The sequence below is a fragment of the Thalassophryne amazonica genome, chromosome 18, assembly GCF_902500255.1.
Source record: "Thalassophryne amazonica chromosome 18, fThaAma1.1, whole genome shotgun sequence".
NCBI lineage: Eukaryota > Metazoa > Chordata > Actinopteri > Batrachoidiformes > Batrachoididae > Thalassophryne > Thalassophryne amazonica.
The window spans coordinates 37,477,763-37,499,501 of record NC_047120.1 but is presented as its reverse complement, the minus strand read 5'-3'; the positions used below and the strand labels follow the sequence as shown (position 1 = coordinate 37,499,501).

Below are 21,739 nucleotides of genomic sequence, written 5' to 3'. Positions count from 1 at the left end.
GATGGAGGAAGCGATCAGAGCTGCTGCGTTTACTGTGTGTCCGTCACTTCAAAGTGTCACAGATTATCGCCTCATTTCTGCTTAAACCAACTTTAGAATTATTTAAGAGGTTTTACCTTGTAATCTGACACCTAATAATCCCATTTATCCATTTGATCGCTTTTGGTGAAGACAGTCCATCTCAGAAGAGCTGCATGTGCAGTGGAGGCAGGGCAGACCGAATTTTTAGGGGGGACTGTTCAGTCTACGACACTGGATTCTGAATCAAGTTTCACTTTATATAGGCTTTGAAGGATTACGTCAAAATTACTTCACGGATTCTCACCAAATTTTCACCATGGGCATATATTAGGCCATGGAAGACTCCATAAAATTTTCCAGGTTATCCAGATCTGGATTCTGGATCAAAATGTTCCTTCATATAGGCTGTGATGAATTATTTCAAAACTACTTCACAGATTCTCACTAAATTTGCACCACAGATAGATATTAAGGTACGGAAGACTCCACTAAATTTTGGAGGTGATTCAGATCCAGACTGGCAGATGTCAGAAATCTCTGATTGCTGTTGTTATTGTTGTTTTTATGTTGGTCTTGTTGGAGTGGATGAATATTAAGAAGTACTTGGCAGCAATACAGTCTGTGTATGTCTCCCTCACTGCCACTTCCTCTCAACATTTGGATGTACACATCTGTTCATTTTCAACAACGGGAGAAAATGGCTGCAGCCACAATCATGCTGTCCTTCCAGTGATTTGCAATGTTGAGCTTGTAAGAATTAACACATTTGACAAATCCCCACAGCATTAGTGAGAGTTGGTATTCTATTTTTTTTTTTTCAATTCTCTGCTAATTTTGAGTCAAAGTAGAAGAATGTTCTAATCTCAAGAGTTTTTCTATTAAAAACACTTTCATGTTGAAGGCAAATATATTTCAATACAACTCGACCCTAAGAGGAGAAAACGGGAATTGCAGCAAGTTCAGTGTACCGTAACTTAAACAAGAATGCTCTTATTAACTTGAAAAAAATATTACAGTAAATGGGGTGTCATCATGGTTCAGTCTCCCGCTCAGGTCAGCCAGATCTTATTCTGGACACAAATTGTCAAAATATTTTTTTCACCAATAAATAATGTGGCCTGCAGTGCAGTGGCTGAGTGGATAACACTGTTGTCTCACAGTAAAAGAAGGTCATGGGCGCTTCCCACCTGGGGCCTTTCTGCGTGGAGTTTGCATGTTGCCCCCGTATTGGCGTGTGGGTGCTTCGGCTTCCTCCCACATTCAAAGACATGCAGATTAGATGGATTGGAAATGTTAAACTGGCTGTAGGTTTGCATGTGGGTGTCTTTGTTTGTCTACATATATGGCCCTGCAATTGACTGGCATCCTGTTCAGGGTGTACCCTGAACTCACCTCACACCCTATGACTGCTGCAATATTCGCCATCCACCTGTGACCCTTAATTGGAGTAAGCAGGTATAAAAACTGAATGAATGAATGTAAAGTATGTGGCCATCTTCAACAAAATTTTTTGCCATCTCATTTATTATGCATAATTGAATTTGGACACTTGGATGATAGCGAATGACCCAACAGAATGACTGGATGTCTTTGCCACTATGTCTCTTCAGAGGATCCCTGGGCACTGCTTGAATGGCATTGTGTGAAATGAACACAGACCTATGGAGATTCAGATGAGGCATGTTGCTTGTGTAGTGAGTGCTATGACATTTGGGCTATGTAGCATGGTCCTCGGGGCATGATATTTCACACAAGTCCCTCACTGTTGAGGACTCCGACAAATAGAGAGGACAAAGGAGTTGGCCAAGTTTTACCTGCCTGTGGCAGATATAGATAGCTACTTTTGGGAGGTGTGGCTAGACAGTTGTCTGTCTCGGTGGCTGTCACCCAGGACATGTGGCAGTTCTGTGGAAGGCAATGTGTGCATCAAGTGCAGCCAACCTTTGAGCTTGGGAAAACACTTTACTGCACAATCAGCATCTTGGGGATGAGTTGGAGGCAAATCTGAGTTTGTGTGAAATGTTGCTGATCTTTTGCCTTATTGACCTCTCTGGCATCAATGCAGTAACTGATTTACTAATGCAGTCAATTAAACTGGGAGTCTAATCCCAGTCTTGTTGTCATTTCAACTGTCCTACCAGTGCGAAGACTGGACTCATTCTCTCTATGACTCTCTCTCTCTATATATATATTAGCTGCAAGATTGTCATCATTGCATGTTCTGGCAATACCTTTTGTTTTGTTCAAATTGCCATAACAGATGGTCACTTCAACAAGTCTGGTGTGCCTTCGGTTTCTCCCCATAATCAAAAATACTGAGGGAGATTTTTTTTTCCTGCTGTCACCAGTGTACTTGCACACAGAGTTGGTAAAATCTTGATCTTACTATAGCGTACAGTGCTTTGAGGCGACTTTTGTCCAAATTTGTTATGGTGTTAATGAATTTAATTGAATAAAGAGCATCTGTGCGTTCTACCAGACCTGGAACTGAATCTCAGTTCAGTTGATTGACACCAGTCCCAAATTAATGCAATATTAAGAAAATGCTGAAAACACTGACAGAACATTATTGAAAATAGAAGAAATCAAAAGAGAAAATAAAATGATTTTTTCCTAAAAGTGGCACTTTGCTCAACAAATTATTGAAATCTATAACAATGATTTCTTAGAAGTGAGGGATAAGATCAGTTAAATGGTCCTTTATGGGCAATGTGCAAACATTTCTCATGTTGAGGCAATTTTGTGTATTGATATATGGATACTCACTCTCTACAGACAAGGTGATGGGCTGGCTGGTCTTGTTCTCGCCATTCTTATCATTCACCGCCTGCACATAGTAGCGTCCAGCATCCGGTGCCACTGTAGACAGGATAACCAGGGTGTTGTCCAGAGTAATGGCACTGAGGAGAAAGCAACCAAATTGCAATGGGAGTGTTGTTAATATTTCAAAGGATAGACATGGTGAACACCAAAAAAAAAAAAAAAACCTGACGTACGTGGGCTGTCTGTAAAGTATCGGTCCTTTTCATTTTTTTTTAAAACTATATGGATTTCATTCATATGTTTTTACGTCAGGCAAGTTTGAACCCTCGTGCGCATGTGTGAGTTTTTCCACGCCTGTCGGTGACGTCATTCGCCTGTGAGCACGCTTTGGGAAGGAGTGGTCCCGCCCCCTCGTCGGAATTTCATTGTCTGGAAATGGCGGAATGAAAAGGACTTTTTTTCCGTTAGAATTTTTTCAGAAGCTGTTAGAGACTGGCACCTGGAAACCATTCTAAAAATGTATCTGGCTTTCGGTGAAAATTTTGCGGGCTTCACAGAGAATAAGGACTGTTAACTGTCGTTTTAAGGACCCCTTTAAGGACGCTTGGCGCACCGCGCTCCAAGCTGCAATAACGCGGCACAAAACACCGTATCATTTCTAAATGGATAGCTCTGTGGATACGAGACGTCGTGTGCTCTTTCTCCGGTAATCACAAGAGCTGGACATCAGCCATTTTCCGGCAGATTTCACTTTTAACCAGAGATTTTGTCGTGGAACGCCGCACGGAGGCTTCGCGCGTCACGACCGATTCGCTTGATGAGCGAGACAAAGAACACCTCCGTTTCGGCGTGTCAGTGGACAAGTTTGGACATGTCTAGCTCTCCACAATTTCTCTGATACTTACTGGACTGGTAAGCATTGAAAGCCGAGATAGGCATGTCCTAACTTGTCCTCTGACACGCCGAAACGGAGGCGTTCTTTGTCTCGCTCATCAAGCGAATCGGTCGTGACACGCGAAGCCTCCGCGCGGCGTTCCATGACAAAATCTCTGGTTAAAAGTGAAATCTGCCGGAAAATGGCTGATGCCCAGCTCTTGTGATTACCAGAGAAAGAGCACACGACGTCTCGTATCCACAGAGCCATCATCTTAGAAATTATCCAGTGGTTTGTGCCGCGTCATCACAGTCCTTATTCCCTGTGAAGCCCGCAAAATTTTCACCGAAAGCCAGATAAATTTTTCGAATGGTTTCCAGGTGCCAGTTTCTAACAGCTTCTGAAAAAAAATCTGATGGAAAAAAAGTCCTTTTCATTCTGCCATTTCCAGACAATGAAATTCCGATGAGGGGGCGGGACCACTCCTTCCCAAGGCGTGCTCACAGGTGAATGACATCACCGACAGGCGTGGAAAAACTCACGCATGCGCACGAGGGTTCAAACTTGCCTGACGTAAAAACATATGAATGAAAGCCATATAGTTTTTAAAAAAAATAAAAAGGACCGATACTTTACGGACAGCCCACGTATAAACAAACAACAAGTGTTGTGTGGGCCGCCAGAAGAGGAGGTACTGCTGGCCCACCACCAGAGGGCGCCCTGCCTGAAGTGCGGGCTTCAGGCACGAAAGGGCGCTGCCGCCACGGACAAAGCCGGGAGTGACAGCTGTTACTCATTACTTCCTGACAGCTGTCACTCATTCTTCATCACCTCACTCCATAAAACCCAGATGTCATCTCCACCTCATCGCCGAGATATCGTACTTCATTGAAGGTAATATCCTCAGCCGTTTTGTGTTACAATATATCTGTATATTGTGAGTGTTTGCAGGAGTACCGGTTCCTCTTTTTGTGGAAGCTGAGTGAGCTAGTGCAGGACTGCACTCTTTTCCCTTGAGGAATCACTGCGGTACTCATCACATATTGAGTGAGAGGTGGAGGTGGCATTCCCACCGTTGTTGTTACTGGGTGTACACACACCCACACTTGACTGTCTTTGTTCTCGCCAGCAGTACCAGATCCGACAGTCGGAGATGGTGATCACCTGGGAATTCGGGACTTGGCGGCTCCAGTATTCACCAGGTTCGGTGGTGGCGGAAATCGTGTGGTTCCGGCCCTTCTCAGGACAGACGTCTTCTATCCTCGAGCCTGCCCACACGTCACCTTTGTAATTTGACTGTAATCATATTCTGAGATTGTCTGTATGTTCGTTGTGCACATTTCACAACATTAAATTGTTACTTTTTGGCTCATCTATTGACCGTTCATTTGCGCCCCCTGTTGTGGGTCCGTGTCACTACACTTTCACAACAACAAGATCAGGTAGCTCAGAGGGAATTCAGAAAACACACTCAATGCTCAGGCTGATTTTCAAAGAACATGTCTGACTGTTTCATTAGAGCTAAAAATGTTTGAAGTCTGCTCGTGTGTCCACACTTGATCCCACCATTGAAAGGCTGTTAAACATTTTAACATTTTAATTACACTTTTCAAGCAGCATTAGGTGTATCGATTTACAATGTGTAAGCAATGTGTTGGTGCTGATGGTGCAAATCAGTGGTATTGACAACCGCCAGTGTTCATACTTCTTATCATCTACTCGAAAATATGACACTTCTGCTTAGTAAAGACAACATTTTTAATTAGCTAACAATATCCCGTTGCTTTGTGTCGTTGAGATTTGGGCAGCAAGCCACTTTTGGCTGTAGCTAACAACATACTCCTTGAGAGGTTTCTGAATGAATAGAGGTTAAAACCTATTTTCCTTTTGTCTCTATCAAGCTCTCCCTAGGACCGCCCCTTATCATGCAGTAACCAGGGAGAAACCATTCTCTGTCTTTTACGCCACCCGCTGTTGCAGCCCTCCGACTGCGTTTGTAATCAATATTTTCTTATTTTCTGTTCCTGTTCAACAATCTGCAGGCAGATAGCACGTTCCAACTGGGTGCCTTCCTCCCCATTTATCTTTTCTTCTGGCCTTATCCCTCCATCTTCTGTTCCCTCCCATTTCTCCTCTCTCTTCCAGTCCCTCCATTTTCCCAACATGCCAAATGCTGATGGGGTCATCTGCGGGATCGTTATTTGGCCTGACAGACGCACAGCTCTAAAACCAAACGATCCAACAGCTAGTCTTTTGTCATGTTGACATTTTCTTGTGCCTCTGAGGTATCTTTCAAGGCGCCTCGAGTGAAAGTGTTGTTTTCTTGAAATCCCATCTGAAGGTGTCACCAGCTGCCGCAAAAGAAATGTCATTAAGTCTCAGTAATCAAGCAAGTTGGAGTCAGCTATACAGACATTAGGCTGTATTTTTATTCTTCTGAAAGCCAAAACATTGTCATTTTATCCTCATTGGTCACATATTATATAAGGCAGACATGGTACAACACCTTAATTTTGCACTTTGATAGTACTCATAATTAGTTAGCATGTCTGGTTAGTGCTGTCAGTTTATTTGGTTCTGCGATGCTTGCTTCTTAGACACTGTTACATTTTAACTGCAATATCGCTGTAAAAGAAGCCATCAGAAATCATCAGGAAAAACAAATTTTAAAAGATAAAAGGTCCTATCTTGACAATCCAAACTACAGCACACACAAATGCATTTGGGACATCTCCAGCTCCACTTTGCTGAGGTCAAAGTAAGCTGCAGGGTACCAGGGGGTTGCAATGAGTCGATTAATCATGGGTGTGTTTTGAACCTAACATGAATTAAATCAATCATGCGCTTGGTTTCAGTGCAGAAGGTTCCCGGTTCAAACCTCACCCCTGCCACATTTCTCCATGTAATGTGGAGTTGTGTCAGGAAGGGCATCCGGTGTAAAACCTATGCCAATTCAACATGCAGATCCACCTCGGATTTGTTGTGGCGACCCCAAGTGCAAACAAGGGAGCAGCCGAAGGGACTTACTTACCCTCAACTATGACTGAACTTGAGGCCAGACTACCTGATATTTTAGCTTTGAATCTGGAGAATGCTAAATCAGTGGACAGCCTCGCGGATAGTCTAAATTTAACACTTAAAACTACACTTGATAAGATTGCGCCTCCTCTTGTAAGGTCACGCCCTCCTAAGGCACAGTCACCTTGGTTCAATGGTTATTTGCGTGACCTCAGGCAGAAGGCTAGAGGATTGGAACGGAAATGGCGTTATTCCAAATTAGAGGTGTTCCACCTTGTGTGGCGGGATGCTATTTTAGATTATAAGCATGCACTACTGGCCATGAAGCGGACCTATTACTCTGATTTGATCAGTAAAAACAAACATAACTCAAAGTTTTTGTTTCACACAGTCGCATTTCTTATTCACAGGCAGCCACCTCTTAGTCGTTCTCCCTTTTCAGCACAGGATTTCTTGGATTATTTTGAGAAGAAAATAGAAGATATTAGGCTGAGCATATCTCAGCACGCCTCGGCCCAGCCATTAAAACCTGCTATGGAGGTGGGCGCTACCATTGAGGTGTTACCTAGATTTACAGAATTTAATAGTATTTCATTGGGCGTGCTGACGAAACTTGTGGCATCTACAAAAAGCACAACCTGTTTATTTGATCCCATACCAACAAAATTGTTTAAGGACCTGTGGCCCACACTTGGGCCGACTGTGCTGGAAATTATTAATCTGTCATTAACCTCTGGATCTGTTTTGAAATGTTTTAAATCAGCAGTGATTAAACCATTACTTAAGAAATCTAATCTTGACCCTAGTGTATTGAAAAATTACAGGCCGATATCAAATCTATCATTCTGTTCCAAAATTTTAGAAAAGGTGGTTTCACGGCAGCTCATAGACCACCTCACTGAGAATGATCTTTCTGAGCCACTGCAGTCTGCTTTTAGGAAATATCACTCCACAGAGACAGCGCTCACTAAAGTAGTGAATGATCTGTGAGCAATGGACTCAGACACCACTACGGTTTTGGTGTTGTTAGATCTCAGTGCTGCGTTTGATACCATGGATCATCATATTTTGCTCAGTAGGTTGGAGAATTTTTTGGGATTACTGGAAGTGCCCTTGCCTGCTTTTCTCCCTGTATGTGGCACCCCTTGGGCATATACTGAGGAGTTTTGGGATTGCCTTTCATTGTTATGCTGATGATACTCAGTTGTACATGCCGATAACTGCAGAAAATCTCACTCCCATAAAATCCCTGGATGACTGTCTTCTATCAGTGAGAAGTTGGATGTCTAGTAACTTCCTACTTTTAAACTTTGATAAGACTGAAATGATGGTTCTTGGTCCAATGAGACATCGGCATCAGTTTGACCAGCTGGCGCTCAGCCTTGGTTCCTGTGTCATACATCATACGGACAAAATGAGGAACCTTGGGGTAATTTTTGATCCCACATTGTCTTTTGACCTCCACATCAGGGATGTTACTAGGACTGCTTTTTTCCATCTGAGAAATATAGCGAGGAACTGCTATATACATCCACGAGGATGGACTGGCGCCATCTTATCTGGCTGATCTGGTGGAACTCTACGTGCCGGCCCGGGCTTTGCGGTCGCAGGATGCAGGACTTCTCTGTGTTCCCAGGGTGAAGAAGAAGTCAGCAGGTCAAAGAGCCTTTTCGTATCGTGCACCCACCCTGTGGAACAGTCTTCCTGCGACCGTGAGGCAGTCTGAGTCTGTGGACATTTTTAAGTCAAGACTCAAAACCTATTTTTATTCTCTTTCTTATGGATAGTTTTTATTTTTTATTTGTTTTATTCTTTTACTTCTGTTTTATTTATGTATTTGAATTTTTTATTCATTTTTAATTATTTATTCAATTTTATGTTGACTCGTTTTATGTAAGGCACCTTGAGACGGCTTTTGCTGTGAATTGCCGCATTAAAAGCTAATTATATTAATTAAATTACTTACTTATGTTCTCTCATTCCCTTTTGAAAACAGGTGACACATTGCTACCCACAGAACTACCTGCCCTGCTGTTTAAAATAAGACTTGAACAACCAATTTTTAGACTTGGGTTAGATTCTCAGTGTGTGCCTCTGTCCTTGGACAGCTGAAAATGGTTGCCAGTCTTGGCTGGGAAGTAACTGTGAGGGATGGGTGTCTGATTCTATGGAGTCATAGAATCTCATAGACTTCATGCTACAGTATCTAGGGATACACACCAGCCCGAGGAGCCTCACATCCTTTTACCTTTAAGAACCAAGATGCACCAGCAACAACCACACTTCTATATAGAAGGCTGCTTAAATTAGATATTTTCAGTTGAGGTAACAAATCTCCAACAGTGTTGTCAAGGCTCTTAAGCAGCCACCAAAACTCCCTGAGGTGAAGCACTGAAGTTGCAAGCTGAATATTTATATTTCTGTTTTAGCTTGGTTAATTTGGTTAGAATTTCCTCTTCAGTACTGTTGCCTTCATTGTCATTTTATTTGTAACTTATTTGTTATTGTCTGTATGCTTTCCTTGTGTGTTGAAAGGACCTGCTCAGCATTTATGCAAATCCATAATGTGTGTTCATTTGTCGAGTCACTTTGTGATAGTATGGAGCTGAGGTGTAAAAGATGATTTAAACAAATTTAAAGTAAATAACAGAACAAGGTTAGCATGCAATTTATTCCACAAAATAAGTGCATGATAAGCAAAAGCTCTGTTGGCCTTAGGCACTCAGTGCCCTGTAGCCACCCTCTGACCACAGCAACAGGGCATGTTGGCACATAAGACTCAAAAGTTCTTTAAGACAAGCAGGTAAACAAACATTTGGTAATTTATGTGTCATCACCGAAACCTTAACATCTACAGTCACAGTGAGGCAATGAAGAAAGGCCAACAGAGGGGTAATGTGATAAACTCTCATTGTTATAATTAAAGTCCTCTCAGGTGTATTGATCAGAAGACTACATGTACTTACACGCTGTAGGGTAGAAAACAATACGTAATAAGTAACTGATTCTGGAAAAAAACACAAATTCATCAATCAGCATCTCAGCTTGAGCCGTAGTCATGATCAGTCAAATCATGGTAATCTACATAGATCCAAAGACAATGCTCGATTAAAAAAATGAACAACAAAAAAAAACAATTTCATTGTTATGAATCACACAGTCACCCAGAAATAATGTTATTTGAGCTTAAAGATGTCTTTGTTCTGGCAGGACCAATAACGATAATCTTATTTTTCTCTGAAGTCAAGCGAAGAAAATTGACATCCAGTTTTCATTATATCCAAACAAGCAAGCATGCATGTCATATGCATAGCAGTGAAGGTTATTCCCATAGCTACATATAATCTGACCAAGAGGTGCTACAAAAAGGAAGAATGGTAGTGAAGAATGGAGACAAATTCAGAGTAAGACTGACCTGACAAGTAGGATCTCAACCTTGAGAGTACATGACTAGAAATGCTAAAATAATTTGCAATTCCCAACAGCAATATATTGTATCAAAGCAGTATTAAGATATACGAGGTCTGTTAGAAAAGTATCCAACCTTTTTATTTTTTTCAAAAACCATATGGATTTGAATCACATGTGATTGCATCAGCCAAGCTTGAACCTTCGTGCGCATGCGTGAGTTTTTTCACGCCTGTCGGTTGCGTCATTCGCCTGTGAGCAGGCTTTGTGTGAGAACTGGTCCACCCCTCTCGTCGTTTTTTAATTGCGAATAAATGTCTGAATGATTTGGAGCTTTGCTGCATCAATTTTTTTCCAGAAACTGTGAGAGACCTCCAGGTGGACACCGTTCGGAAAATTAATATGGCTTTCAGGGATGATTTTATGGTGATTACACATATTAAGGAGTGATCCAGATGGTTTAAAGACCGCCCACAACTGCTGAGAGTGCGCCGCGCTCCGAGCGCCGATCAACAAGCTCAAACCCCACTGAAACAACCAGATCATTTCCAACGTGAAGGCTTTGTTGATCTGGGACGTCATCTGACTTTCACAAAAAGGCAGAAGGCGTGGACATCAGCACTTTTTCGGCACATTCCACTGTTACAGGAGTTTTTTTCATGGAAAGAAAAGCGGAGGGACGCGCCACGGAGCCATTCATTACGTGGCACAAAACCACCTCCGTGTTGGTCTCACAGGATGGCTTTCAGGTGGATTTCAGATGGCTGTCGGTTGCTTTTCAGTCGTGTGATTATCCAAGAAATTGAGCATGAGCTGGACATGCCCCAACATGTCCTTTGAGACTTCATCATGGCGTTGCTTTGTGCCATGCGGCTCCACCGCGACGCGCGGAACTCCTCCGCACGTCTGTCTCAATGTGCCGAAAAAGTGCTGATGTCCACATCTTTTCACAATTCCTGTGCTAGTCAGACAACATACCGGATCAAGACAGCGTCCAGTTTAGAAATGAACGGCACATTCCACTGTTACAGGAGTTTTTGTCTCTTACAGGAGTTTTTGGCTCCACCGAGCAACGCCGTGATGAAGCCTCACAGGACATGTTGGGGCATGTCCAGCTCATGCTCAATTTCTCGGATAATCACACGACTGACACACGACTATGATTACAGATAACTGCTTTTCTCCAATGCGCCATCCTCAGGGCTGGATCCAGAGTGAAAATCTGACAGATGCATTTTTGCCCAATGACAAAATAAAAATCATACGCGTCTTGTCATTCAATCTTCATTCTTTTATTCGTGTGCAAAATGCAATGTCACACTTTTTTTATGTATTTAATATACTTCATGGACCATAGTGAACACTTCTTATTTGTATAAATATGATGTCCTAAAAAAATAACACTACGAGTATAACAAAAATTGACTGTAAACAGGATCAAATTTACTGCCCAAATCTTTCAATTATACCTGAATCTATATATGATTTTTTTTTTCAATTGATAAAATCAATAAAAATTTGACTGCATATATTCTTAATAATATATTGAGATACAGACAGTTCACAGAAGACATTTTCCATTGATACAATCAAAATTAGAAACAGTCCAGCAGGTAACAATATTCATGTCCATGACTAAATATACTAAAACAAATACATCATAACTGTACACATATCAAATTGTGGTATGTGTACAATTGTGATGTATTTGTTGTGATTTGGCACTTTATAAGCCAATTAAATTGAACTGAAATTGAACATTTTATTGAGTCTTAAAGTAAAAAAATATGAAATTGGTCACTGGATCCTTAAACTTTGTACATAATAAACTCTACATGGTGGATCCTTGATCTCTGGACATAAATAGGAATAAACAAAATCTGTAGTTTTTGTCAAAAGCATTTCCTTTCAGACATTATTGGCATAAATGTCTTTCCATATATCTGAGCTGAACTCTTAACAGCTGCTGTGCTTCACTTCAGGATGTAATTTGAAAAGAAAATACAGCACGTTTCATTTTGGGAGGAAAAAAACGTTTTAGTCGATTGTAGTTTCTTGTCTGTATTACAACGTTTGGAAATAGGTGTCATTTTATTTAAAGCGGCGATTCATTTTGAAGTTATTAATTTCGACCGGACTCTGTCTCTGCCGCGCAGCGTTTCGAGCTTTGTGAACGGAACGGAGGACAATTCTCGTTTCTTGACAGCAGCAAGAGAAGAGTCCCAGTTAGTGACTTTAATCCACACAAAAGTGACTGACGATATTTTAATTGCTTTGAGAGGGGTTAAGAAGCGGACTTGCCGAAGAGCAGTGAATCAAAGAACCAAAGAGCTACTGGCAATGCTTCAGTGGTTCATGGTTTCAAAGTGGAGCCGCGCTGCAGAAACGGTTGATTACTGACCAAACACTGGATATCCGACTTTATTTGTACGTCGTATGACTCTGAAACTCGGAAAAAATCCATATAATTTACGGACTATAGGTTGAGATGAAAACCACCGAAAAGCTGTGTTCACCGCGGGGACACGTTCGGCACTATTCGGGATTATTCATGATTTTTTTTACCGATGACGAACAATGCGTAAATAAAATTTGACCGATGCAGCTGCATTGGTCCAAACCGGTCTGGAGCCAGGCCTGACCCTGTAGAACTTTGTACCGAAAATGTCCATTCAAAAGTTCGGCGTCTTTCTGCATTTTGTTTTGTTGTTCATTGCATAACCTGTACTTTTCTCGATCCTCGTGTTGTTTTCTGTGTGAACTCAGCTATCAGCAGGAAGCAGCAGCATAAACTCGCTCCCGACTGACGCTTTCAAAGTAAAAGGCAAAAACAGTCATAAAAGGCTTTAAAAAAAAAAAAAACCTGCAGCATTAAGGGGAGGAACAAAATTGTCGGCGATAATGACCTCAATAATTAACGCAACGTTAGCGCGTTAACGTTGCCCAGCCCTAATTACAATTATATTATGTAGATACATTGAACTTTCTAAATAAAGCCATGCACACACACATACACTTAACACAGACCACTTCGCTTTTAATATATAGATGATTTATCACCCCCTGCTGGAATGGTGTGTGAGTGCAGAATGTAAATATCAATTTCTATTGTTCAGTGTTGTTAACTGATATTTGTAGTTTCTCCAAAAATATTAGTCCTATCAACCATCCGTTTTGGAGTCATTCATTCTTTTACCCAAAGTACATGAGCACACCAAACAGCAAATGTCAAGCTGTTTCTCCGTGATCGAAACCATACACATGCACAGATGCACACAGAGGCCACTTAACTATTAATATATAGATTAAAAACAACAATGTGACATCTGCATCAACAGTGAGTACCAAATTGTTCACCACTGCATTGAATGCAGTTTCTGCATAATGATTTGCCCCAAATCTGACCGTAACGTCATACCGTTTTTGTTCTTTCATGAAATGATTCTGCTGTGGCTGCTGGTCAGTTTTATGCTCCTTCAGATACTATTGTTACATTCACATATTACAATATTGAATACTTGACTACACATCACAACCAGTTCTTTACCTTTAATAGAATCCTACATTACACAAAGAAGCATAAATAGAAGCATTTTCAAAAAGAGATTTTTACATATACATAGTTATGATCTTTAATCTCAAAACAGCAAGTCAGAAGTAATTATTTATTATATTAGATTCAAAAGTTTCCTAATTTGTGCAGAGATGTGCAACATTCAACAATATTAAAAAGCGAAGGCGACTGTTTGAAAAGATAATGAGGTAACATTGAAAGACATGGAAGAAGGACACCAAATTTCAACAGAGATAAAACACACACACACACACACACACACACACACACACACACACACACACACACACACACACACACACACACACACACACACACACACACACACACACACACACACATACACATCAGTAATTTGTCAGTGCAAAGGCAGGATTACACATTAAAGGATATAACTCTCACACACAATGAAAAACAACAACAAAAAAAATTAAACTGCTGCAGTTGGAAAAACTCAAATTAATTTTGTTCAGCTTAACAAGCTGGCACAAATATTACAAGTTAATTTGGAAGAACCCAATTCATCTGTTATCTGAGTGCAACATTATTAGAAGAGTAATAGGAATTAGGGGACCAAGCAGCTTCCCCTAGAGGTTAAATGACACTATTTTTGTGTGTGCTTTCTCACAATGGGCTCCTAAGGCTCATGTATCATGTCTGATATTGTTACATCATAGTGTTGCTGAGATAGGACCTTACTTCCTATTTGGCGGCTTCACCACTGAAATTAATTGGTTGTGACGGATGAACGCTTTAAGAAATCAGCCATATAGGTAGAACTGTGAGGCTTGGTCTGAAGATAAACTGTGTTTTCCTGAAGATTGGATAAAATGGAAGAACACTGGGACAATTTATTTGAGGTTTTCCATAAAATCCAACATGGATGAAAATCTGAAATGGCAGAAATTGATATTACAGGGTGCAGTAAACAGAGCTTCAACAGAGATTCAACTGTACCAGATATTTTTCAAAATCAAGCATACACTTCAAAACCTAAACTTGGTGGTGCTGTAGGGGCAGTCATGAAAAGTGGTGAAAAGAATTACAGTACTATGTCAGGTAAATACACCAAATTTTATAAATTTTTTCTGTAATTCTGTAGTAATAGAATTACAATTAGAGCAAAATGTTGGCCAGATTTTGTCGTCATTGTAATTTTGTCACTACACAATTGTCCACCTTGGTTTTCACTACAGATGTGTGCAAATATTTTCAAAATGTAGACAAAAATCAAGAGCGAAATGATGGTGTTTCCATTGTGTGATGCAATGTGACTACTGGATTTTGTCCTCTTGTAAGCACAGTGATGGACTTGGGCAGTGGTGGGCACAGTTCCGCTCCGCTAATCCACTAACCGCTAATTATCGAAGCTAATGTTTTCATTATCGGATTAGCTTTTCAGTTAACTTTGAAAACCGTCAGTGAACTAATTATCTTCCACTAAATTTTGGTCCTATAAATTTTAGACTGCTAACATATTTTTGCAGGCGTGGTAAACAAAGGTTAACAGTTGCAAACATTTATGAAGTCTGAAATCAAAGATTTCAGTACCTATCTGTTAAATGTTTTGTAGTAGATGTACAGTTCTATCCTCTGCAAACAGAAGAGAGCTGGTTGCAGGAGAAACCACTCTATCCTCTGCAAGCAAAGGAGAACAGAAAATTAAAGAAAATAAAAGAAAATAGATCATTTCTTTTGACCCCATAGTGATGCCACGGCAAATTCACCCAAGTTGTCCAGAGGCATACAGTTTTAACTTATGGTTAAAATTGTAAACAAACTAAATTTGGACAAGTTATTTATCCCCTTTATTTATCCCCAAGTTTTTAATCCCCTATTGCTCCCTTTGTGTAGTGAGCGTCTTACATGGCGGCACCCTGACATCGGGGTGAATGTGAGGCATAATTATAAAGCTCTTTGAGCATCTGATGCAGATGGAAAAGTGCTATATAAATGCAGTCCATTTATTTAAATTAATGTCACATCTGAAGTGTTATAAAGTGAAAATATCAGATATATGTTTTAGTTTTAAAGTAATGCACTAATTTTGAAGGTTTTAGTGTGGACATGCTGTGTCCAGGTGCATTATGGGTCATCTCAGTACATTCACAACAGAAGAAATGCATCTGAGACACTCTGATCAGGCTCCACACAGACAACAGCATTAAACACTTTGTATATTGTGCCTAAAACTCTCATGAGTATATTCTCTGGGTTTATAGACAATGGTATTGTGTTTGTTTTATGTAAAAATGCCAGAAGAGGTTGCTTCTCCATTATTCCTCGTTGCTCTTTAGAGTCCTGCTTATGTCAAACACTGTGTTGTATGGCTGGGGGGCCTGGCTGCCTTTTTGTTTCTGTCTTTTGTTTTTCCTTCCAGGTGGCTTGCATTTGGGACTGAGTGGCTGTGTTGCTGAGGTTATCAGGACCTCACCCTGATCACCTGCGGCTCGTCAGGACTCACAGCTGTGGTGCATCTATATGGATTGGAACATGGTGGCATTTAAGACTGGAGTATACAGTGTGTATTTGCCAGAGACTCGACCTTGTGACCAGACGGGTGAGATCGTCGTCTCGGGAGCCATCTCATCATCAGTGGATGCAGAGAACGTCCAGGGTTTGATGCACGGTCTGTGAAAGAGGAGGGGGTGAGGTCTCACGCTCGTCAGCACACTTCCTGAGGTACATTAGATTTTGTGACTAACGTTTATACAGTCAGTAAATGTGGTGTCCCTCACACCTTATTATATTGAGCTGTACGTTAGTCATGTATCGGCTTCCACTGCAGTGGAGTTTTGTGAACTGGATGTTCCATGCCTGCAGGTTGGGAAGCTGATTGGGAACGGCTTCTGGCTCCGGACCGTTAGCGCTGCTGGGAGCGCACCGTATCACCACCACGCCAGACCGCACACTCTTTTGTTGTTTTGTATCACATCACTGTTATGTATTAAATTCAGTTAGCCTTTGTACCGTGCTCTGCTTATTTCATACTGGGTCCTTCAAACGCTGGTCGGTTCTCCGAGCTGCGTCCGACACATAACACACTGTCTGTCATCATTGTTCCAGAGTAATATATATAAGATTCCTGAAATTCAGTTTGCGTTTATTAAATTCCACGCAGCTTAAACGTAGCAGACACAGATTATCTGGAATATTTGTTTTGGCAGGTTTTCACAGTCTCTACTGCCATCTACTGATTAGTTGTGTTCACCCCGGTTATGTCAGACAGTTGTCTAATCACAACTTCACTTTTTGGCTTTTGGAAATGGCTTTCTTTTTTTTTTTACAACTAAAAAAGGGCATATTTTACAAAAGCACATTTGTATGTAAACACCAACACACACACCTCACATTAATGTGTTGGCTTTTACATGAATGAATGAGTCAACCAATCAGTGTTAGTGGAGGCTCATTTACCTGTTATCCCTTTGGCATCTGTCTGTTACAAAACTTCACAATTAGTGCATTATTTAAAATTAAAAGATAAGTGTTATATTTTAACTTTGTACAAATGACAGAATTGACATTAATGGAATTATTCTATCCAGAATAATTTGATGATTTTAAATCAAAACCATAAGTCAAAACTGCTTTATTTTCCAAGACTTCTGCCTCACTGCAGCACTGCTGTATTCTGTTAAGGAATAATGGCTTGTTTTGTGTGTGTAGAGTTGAGTTTAGTTCCTCTCAATTGCTTCACTGCTGCAGAATATGTAGTAAACACGAGCTTCCAGCAGTAGGCAGGGTGCATAAAGACAGACGTGCTGACTCATTGTTTGGATCCGTGGTCACCTTTGGTGCTACCAGAAGCAACCGTGGTGTTAAAACTCAAAATCAGCTTGTGAGTAGATGCAATTGTACCGGAAACAATACTGAAAGTTATCGGTTATTGGTTAGCTGTAGCTTCCGATAAATTTTTGGGTGGTGTATTGGTTTAGCTTTATAAAGGACAACTTTTCATTTAGCTGATTAGCTCTTATCGAAGTTAACTTTATGCTTAGCTGTGCCCACCACTAGACTAGGGAAATGTAAGAGCAACGGAAATAGATATCCATTTGTGTCAGTTTTTGTCTTACCTTAGCCTGCCTGTTTTCTGGACTGCCCCCTGCACGTAATCCCCAACAGATATGTTTGCCATGTCTTACACTGTATGCATTACCCACTGTACTGGTGTGGTTCTCAATTAAAGAACAGTGTTTTCACCTACCTGTGTTTTTCCCTGCAAAGGGATCCTGTGTTGTGCTTTGTCAGTTAAACTGTCCACATGTACCATTTGTGTATTTTGCAATGTCATGTGACACAGTGAAAATTGTTTTCATTGCAGTTTTTTGAAATATGGCTCTTTGAATCACTTGAAAAACCACCTGATGCAAGAGTGAGAACTCTTTAGCAATATTTGAGAGTTGTTTCTTTCTTTTCCAGAAATACAAGCACTTCCACTAAGCGCATTTTCAATTTGGTACTTCAAATTGTGCAGTTTGGCGAGTAACAGAAACCCACCTACTGTAAGACCTATCGGCGGCGGGGGGGGGGGGTTTGATAAAAAACACCCTTTGTCTCCAGCAAGCTCTGTTTTAATTCCAAGTGCTTCATGTGCAAGAGCACAAAATATGCAACACCTGGTGATATCAGTTCACCCTCATGTTTCCCTTTCCATGTCAATGCTGATGATCCCATCTCTCCTCCTCCACGCTGTACCCCCTCGACTTCTACATTTACTCATTCCTCACTGCTGCCTTTCCTCTCAGCCAGCATGAGATCTAAGTACCTGCTGCGCTCTATCAAAGAAGCCGGTGAGACACAAAGGAAAATAGTAAAGCTAAGAAGAAAAAAAAAAAAATGCAAGTTTTGAACAGAAAAACGAATGCATGCAATACACACGAGAAAAACTTCTCAAACTCTCTAGAAGTTCCAAAGGAGTCACACGGGGGCAGCATTCCAGACAGCAGAGTGATATGTTGTGCGCACTGCATATAGCTACCCACGCTTTATGCATTTGCAGCATGATGACTTATGAGATCCGTCTTCTCTCTGATTGATTTTCAAATATCTCAGAGCGAAACTGTTCTCTCAGCTCATTTGGGATTCGGAGTGCACGTTGCGACTGGAAACTGTCTTTGTGAAGTTGTTGGCGGCCTCAGTGGCTGCTGCTTATGATCTGGGGTAAATATTTAATGGGAGCCCACTGCGGCGGTGACATCCTGGACACACACTCATGAATTATGGATCCCTTGATGGACGTGGGCAGAACGGAAGTGTCCAAATCACTGAATGAATCCCAGGTGATTTCCCGAGACTCTTCTAAACCTTGGACAGAACTCAGTACTTAACTTTACCTGTCGGCAAAGAAACTCTTCAGGATTGAAATACAGTGGAGTGTTGCTAAGTTACAGGTGGTAGAGCACTCTAGTGGCCCGTCAGCAGACACTAAATCCTCTCTGGGATAACGTCAACCGCTGTATGACGCGCCGTACCTTTACAAGCACTCTCTTCTTTCTCATTTTCACCTCCATTACCTTGACATCCAAAGATCACAATTTCACCATCATCCACCACCAGGTCATCTCTGTTACATCAGCGACACAGAAAATTTCTCATTGTATTTAATTTAGTTAAAAAACACAACTTTGTTCTACAGACTGATTATCAGGTTGAAACACTCTTCACATATATTTGACCAACAGGAAGATAAATCTGAGGCAATTACAGGCCCAGAAGATGAATTTGATTGCTTTAGGGACCCTTCACACATAGTACGAATGTGGTCGAATTGCACATGAAGCGGGAATCGTATGCAATACGTAGAAACTCGTAGCTGCCTCCAACGTGTAGTACACCTGTTGCTACACCAGCGGCTGAAAGACAAAGAGTGCCTGTGAGAGCCCATTCGATCCCTCTTGCGGGACATAAGAGGGATCCAGGTGACACGCACACACATGTAACACTGCTCGTTTGGCACTTAGAAAATGTGTGACCATTTGCACAATTAGCACGAGAACAGTCAGTAGACGATCACTTTTGAGCTGGATGTGAAATTTGTATGAGTGCCCCCACGAGTGTGGCGTAAAAGCAACACACGTGGTGCATGTGTCTCACATGTGCACGTGTGTTGCGCCCCCCTCTCCCCACACCCCCCCGACACGTGGCGTTCCGAGGAGGGGGAGCACACTTGCATAAAATGCTGATATGTATTTACAAATCTGATCACATGGGGGCCGGACAGTGAGGTCTGCACATAGCAGCTTTTTTACTGAAAAACTGTGCACAGGAACTTTCAGAGGCATGGTGCCCTATTTTCCAAATGTCAGCTTTGAGTTGTTCTGTTCCTGTTCCTTCCATGCTGGAAGCGGTTGACCATTATACCCATACCAAAAATTTCAGCCCCGGCCACTAATAAAGATTACAGGCCCGTGGCTTTAACCAGCATTGTTATGAAATGCTTTGAGAAGGTAATGGTAAATAGACTCAAGTTGGAAGTGTCCAAGTCTCTTGACCCGATGCAATTTGCATATAAGCAGGGACTTGGCACTACAGATGCCATTGTGTGTATGTCACACATGATTTATAAGCACTTAGAGAATGCTGATTGTTACGCACGTGTGTTATTTGCTGATTTCTCGTCGGCCTTTGACACAGTTCGTCCTCATCTTTTAGTCCAAAAACTGAGAGATCTTAATGTTAGCTCCTGCCTTGTTAGGTGGTTTTACTCTTTTTTAACTAATAGGTCACAGCAAGTTAGAGTAAAGAACTCCTTGTCTAAAGCACAATCCTGCAGTACAGGAGTGCCTCAAGGGGCTGTAAGCTCTCCTATTCTTTTCACCCTATACACCAATGGCTGTAGGAGCATAAATCCAAGTAATAAAATCTTGAAATTCTCAGACGACAATTATTGTGAGCTTACTTTCAGTTGGTGAAAGTCCGTCAGTTTATTTTAATGAAATCGACTCCTTTCAGTCTTGGTGTGAGGAGCACCACTTGACTCTAAATGGGGTTAAAACCAGAGAAATGGTATTTGATCAAAAAAGACTCCTGTCCCATGATCCAGTAATCATCAGAGACAGGGAGATAGAACAGGTGGAGTCAGTGAAATATCTGGGCGTCTGTGTGGATAATCTTCTGAGGTGGAATGTGCATGTGGATTTCTTATGTAAGAAATTTTCCCAAAGACTCCACTTCCTCAGAAGACTGAGATTGTTGAGCCTCATTAGGTATGGAATAGTGGCCTGGTTTGGCTCACTCACAGTGCAGGGTAAAACTAAAATAGGACAGCTTGTAAAAAATGCAATGAAAATCATAGGACAGAAGGAGTTTCCTTCTCTCCAGACAATTTTTGAAACCTCTGTCCTGGCACAAGCCAAAGCCATAACCAGAGAACCCTCCCATCCACTGCACAGTGAATACACTCTGCTACCTTCTGGGAAGTGCTATCGAGCAATCAAGCACCGCAGTAATAGGTTTAAACTCTCTTTTGTTCCCATGTCAGTGGTTTTGTTAAATAAGACAAGACAGTAGGAATGTGTTTTTTTTTAATTGTTGAATTGTAATTATGCTATTTATTGGGCACGTGCAATATACTGAAGTCACTTTATTTGCAAATGCACTTTACTTGGGATTGTGCAATATCATGACATGGTCATATTCCTTTTGTTGAAATTGTGCAGACCAGCTGACTGTTGTAATGTTGTCTGTGTGTTCGGATGTTAAATGTTGTGAATGTTGTTTATGTGTTAAACAACACTGTGAGCCCAAGACAAATTTCCCCTGTGGGGACAATAAAGTTTAACCTAACCTAACCTAGCAGGGGTAGGGGCCTGTCAGGTGATCGCACACACTGACAGCTGTATGACGGCTCAGTGCACTCATTACAAACAAATGGGCTGCATTTATATTGCGCTTTTTCATCTGCATCAGACACTCAAAGCCCTTTACAAATAATGCCTCACATTCACCCCGATGTGAGGTTGCCATACAAGGTGCTCACTACAACAACAGGAGCATTAGGGGATTAAAGTCCTTGCCCAAGGATCCTTAATGATTTGAACTGAAGATCTTCTGGTCTCAAGCCCAGTGCCTTAACCACC

General features: G+C 41.3%; 1 protein-coding gene across 1 annotated transcript in view; it reads right to left on the bottom strand.

Moving 5' to 3' along the window:
• Positions 1–21,739, bottom strand: part of sdk2b (sidekick cell adhesion molecule 2b) — a 1,022,446-nt gene that overhangs the window by 241,828 nt on the left and 758,879 nt on the right. The window contains exon 6 of the mRNA XM_034194673.1: positions 2,788–2,921. Within this exon, the coding sequence (XP_034050564.1) occupies positions 2,788–2,921 (134 nt within the window). The remainder of the gene's footprint in view (positions 1–2,787; positions 2,922–21,739) is intronic.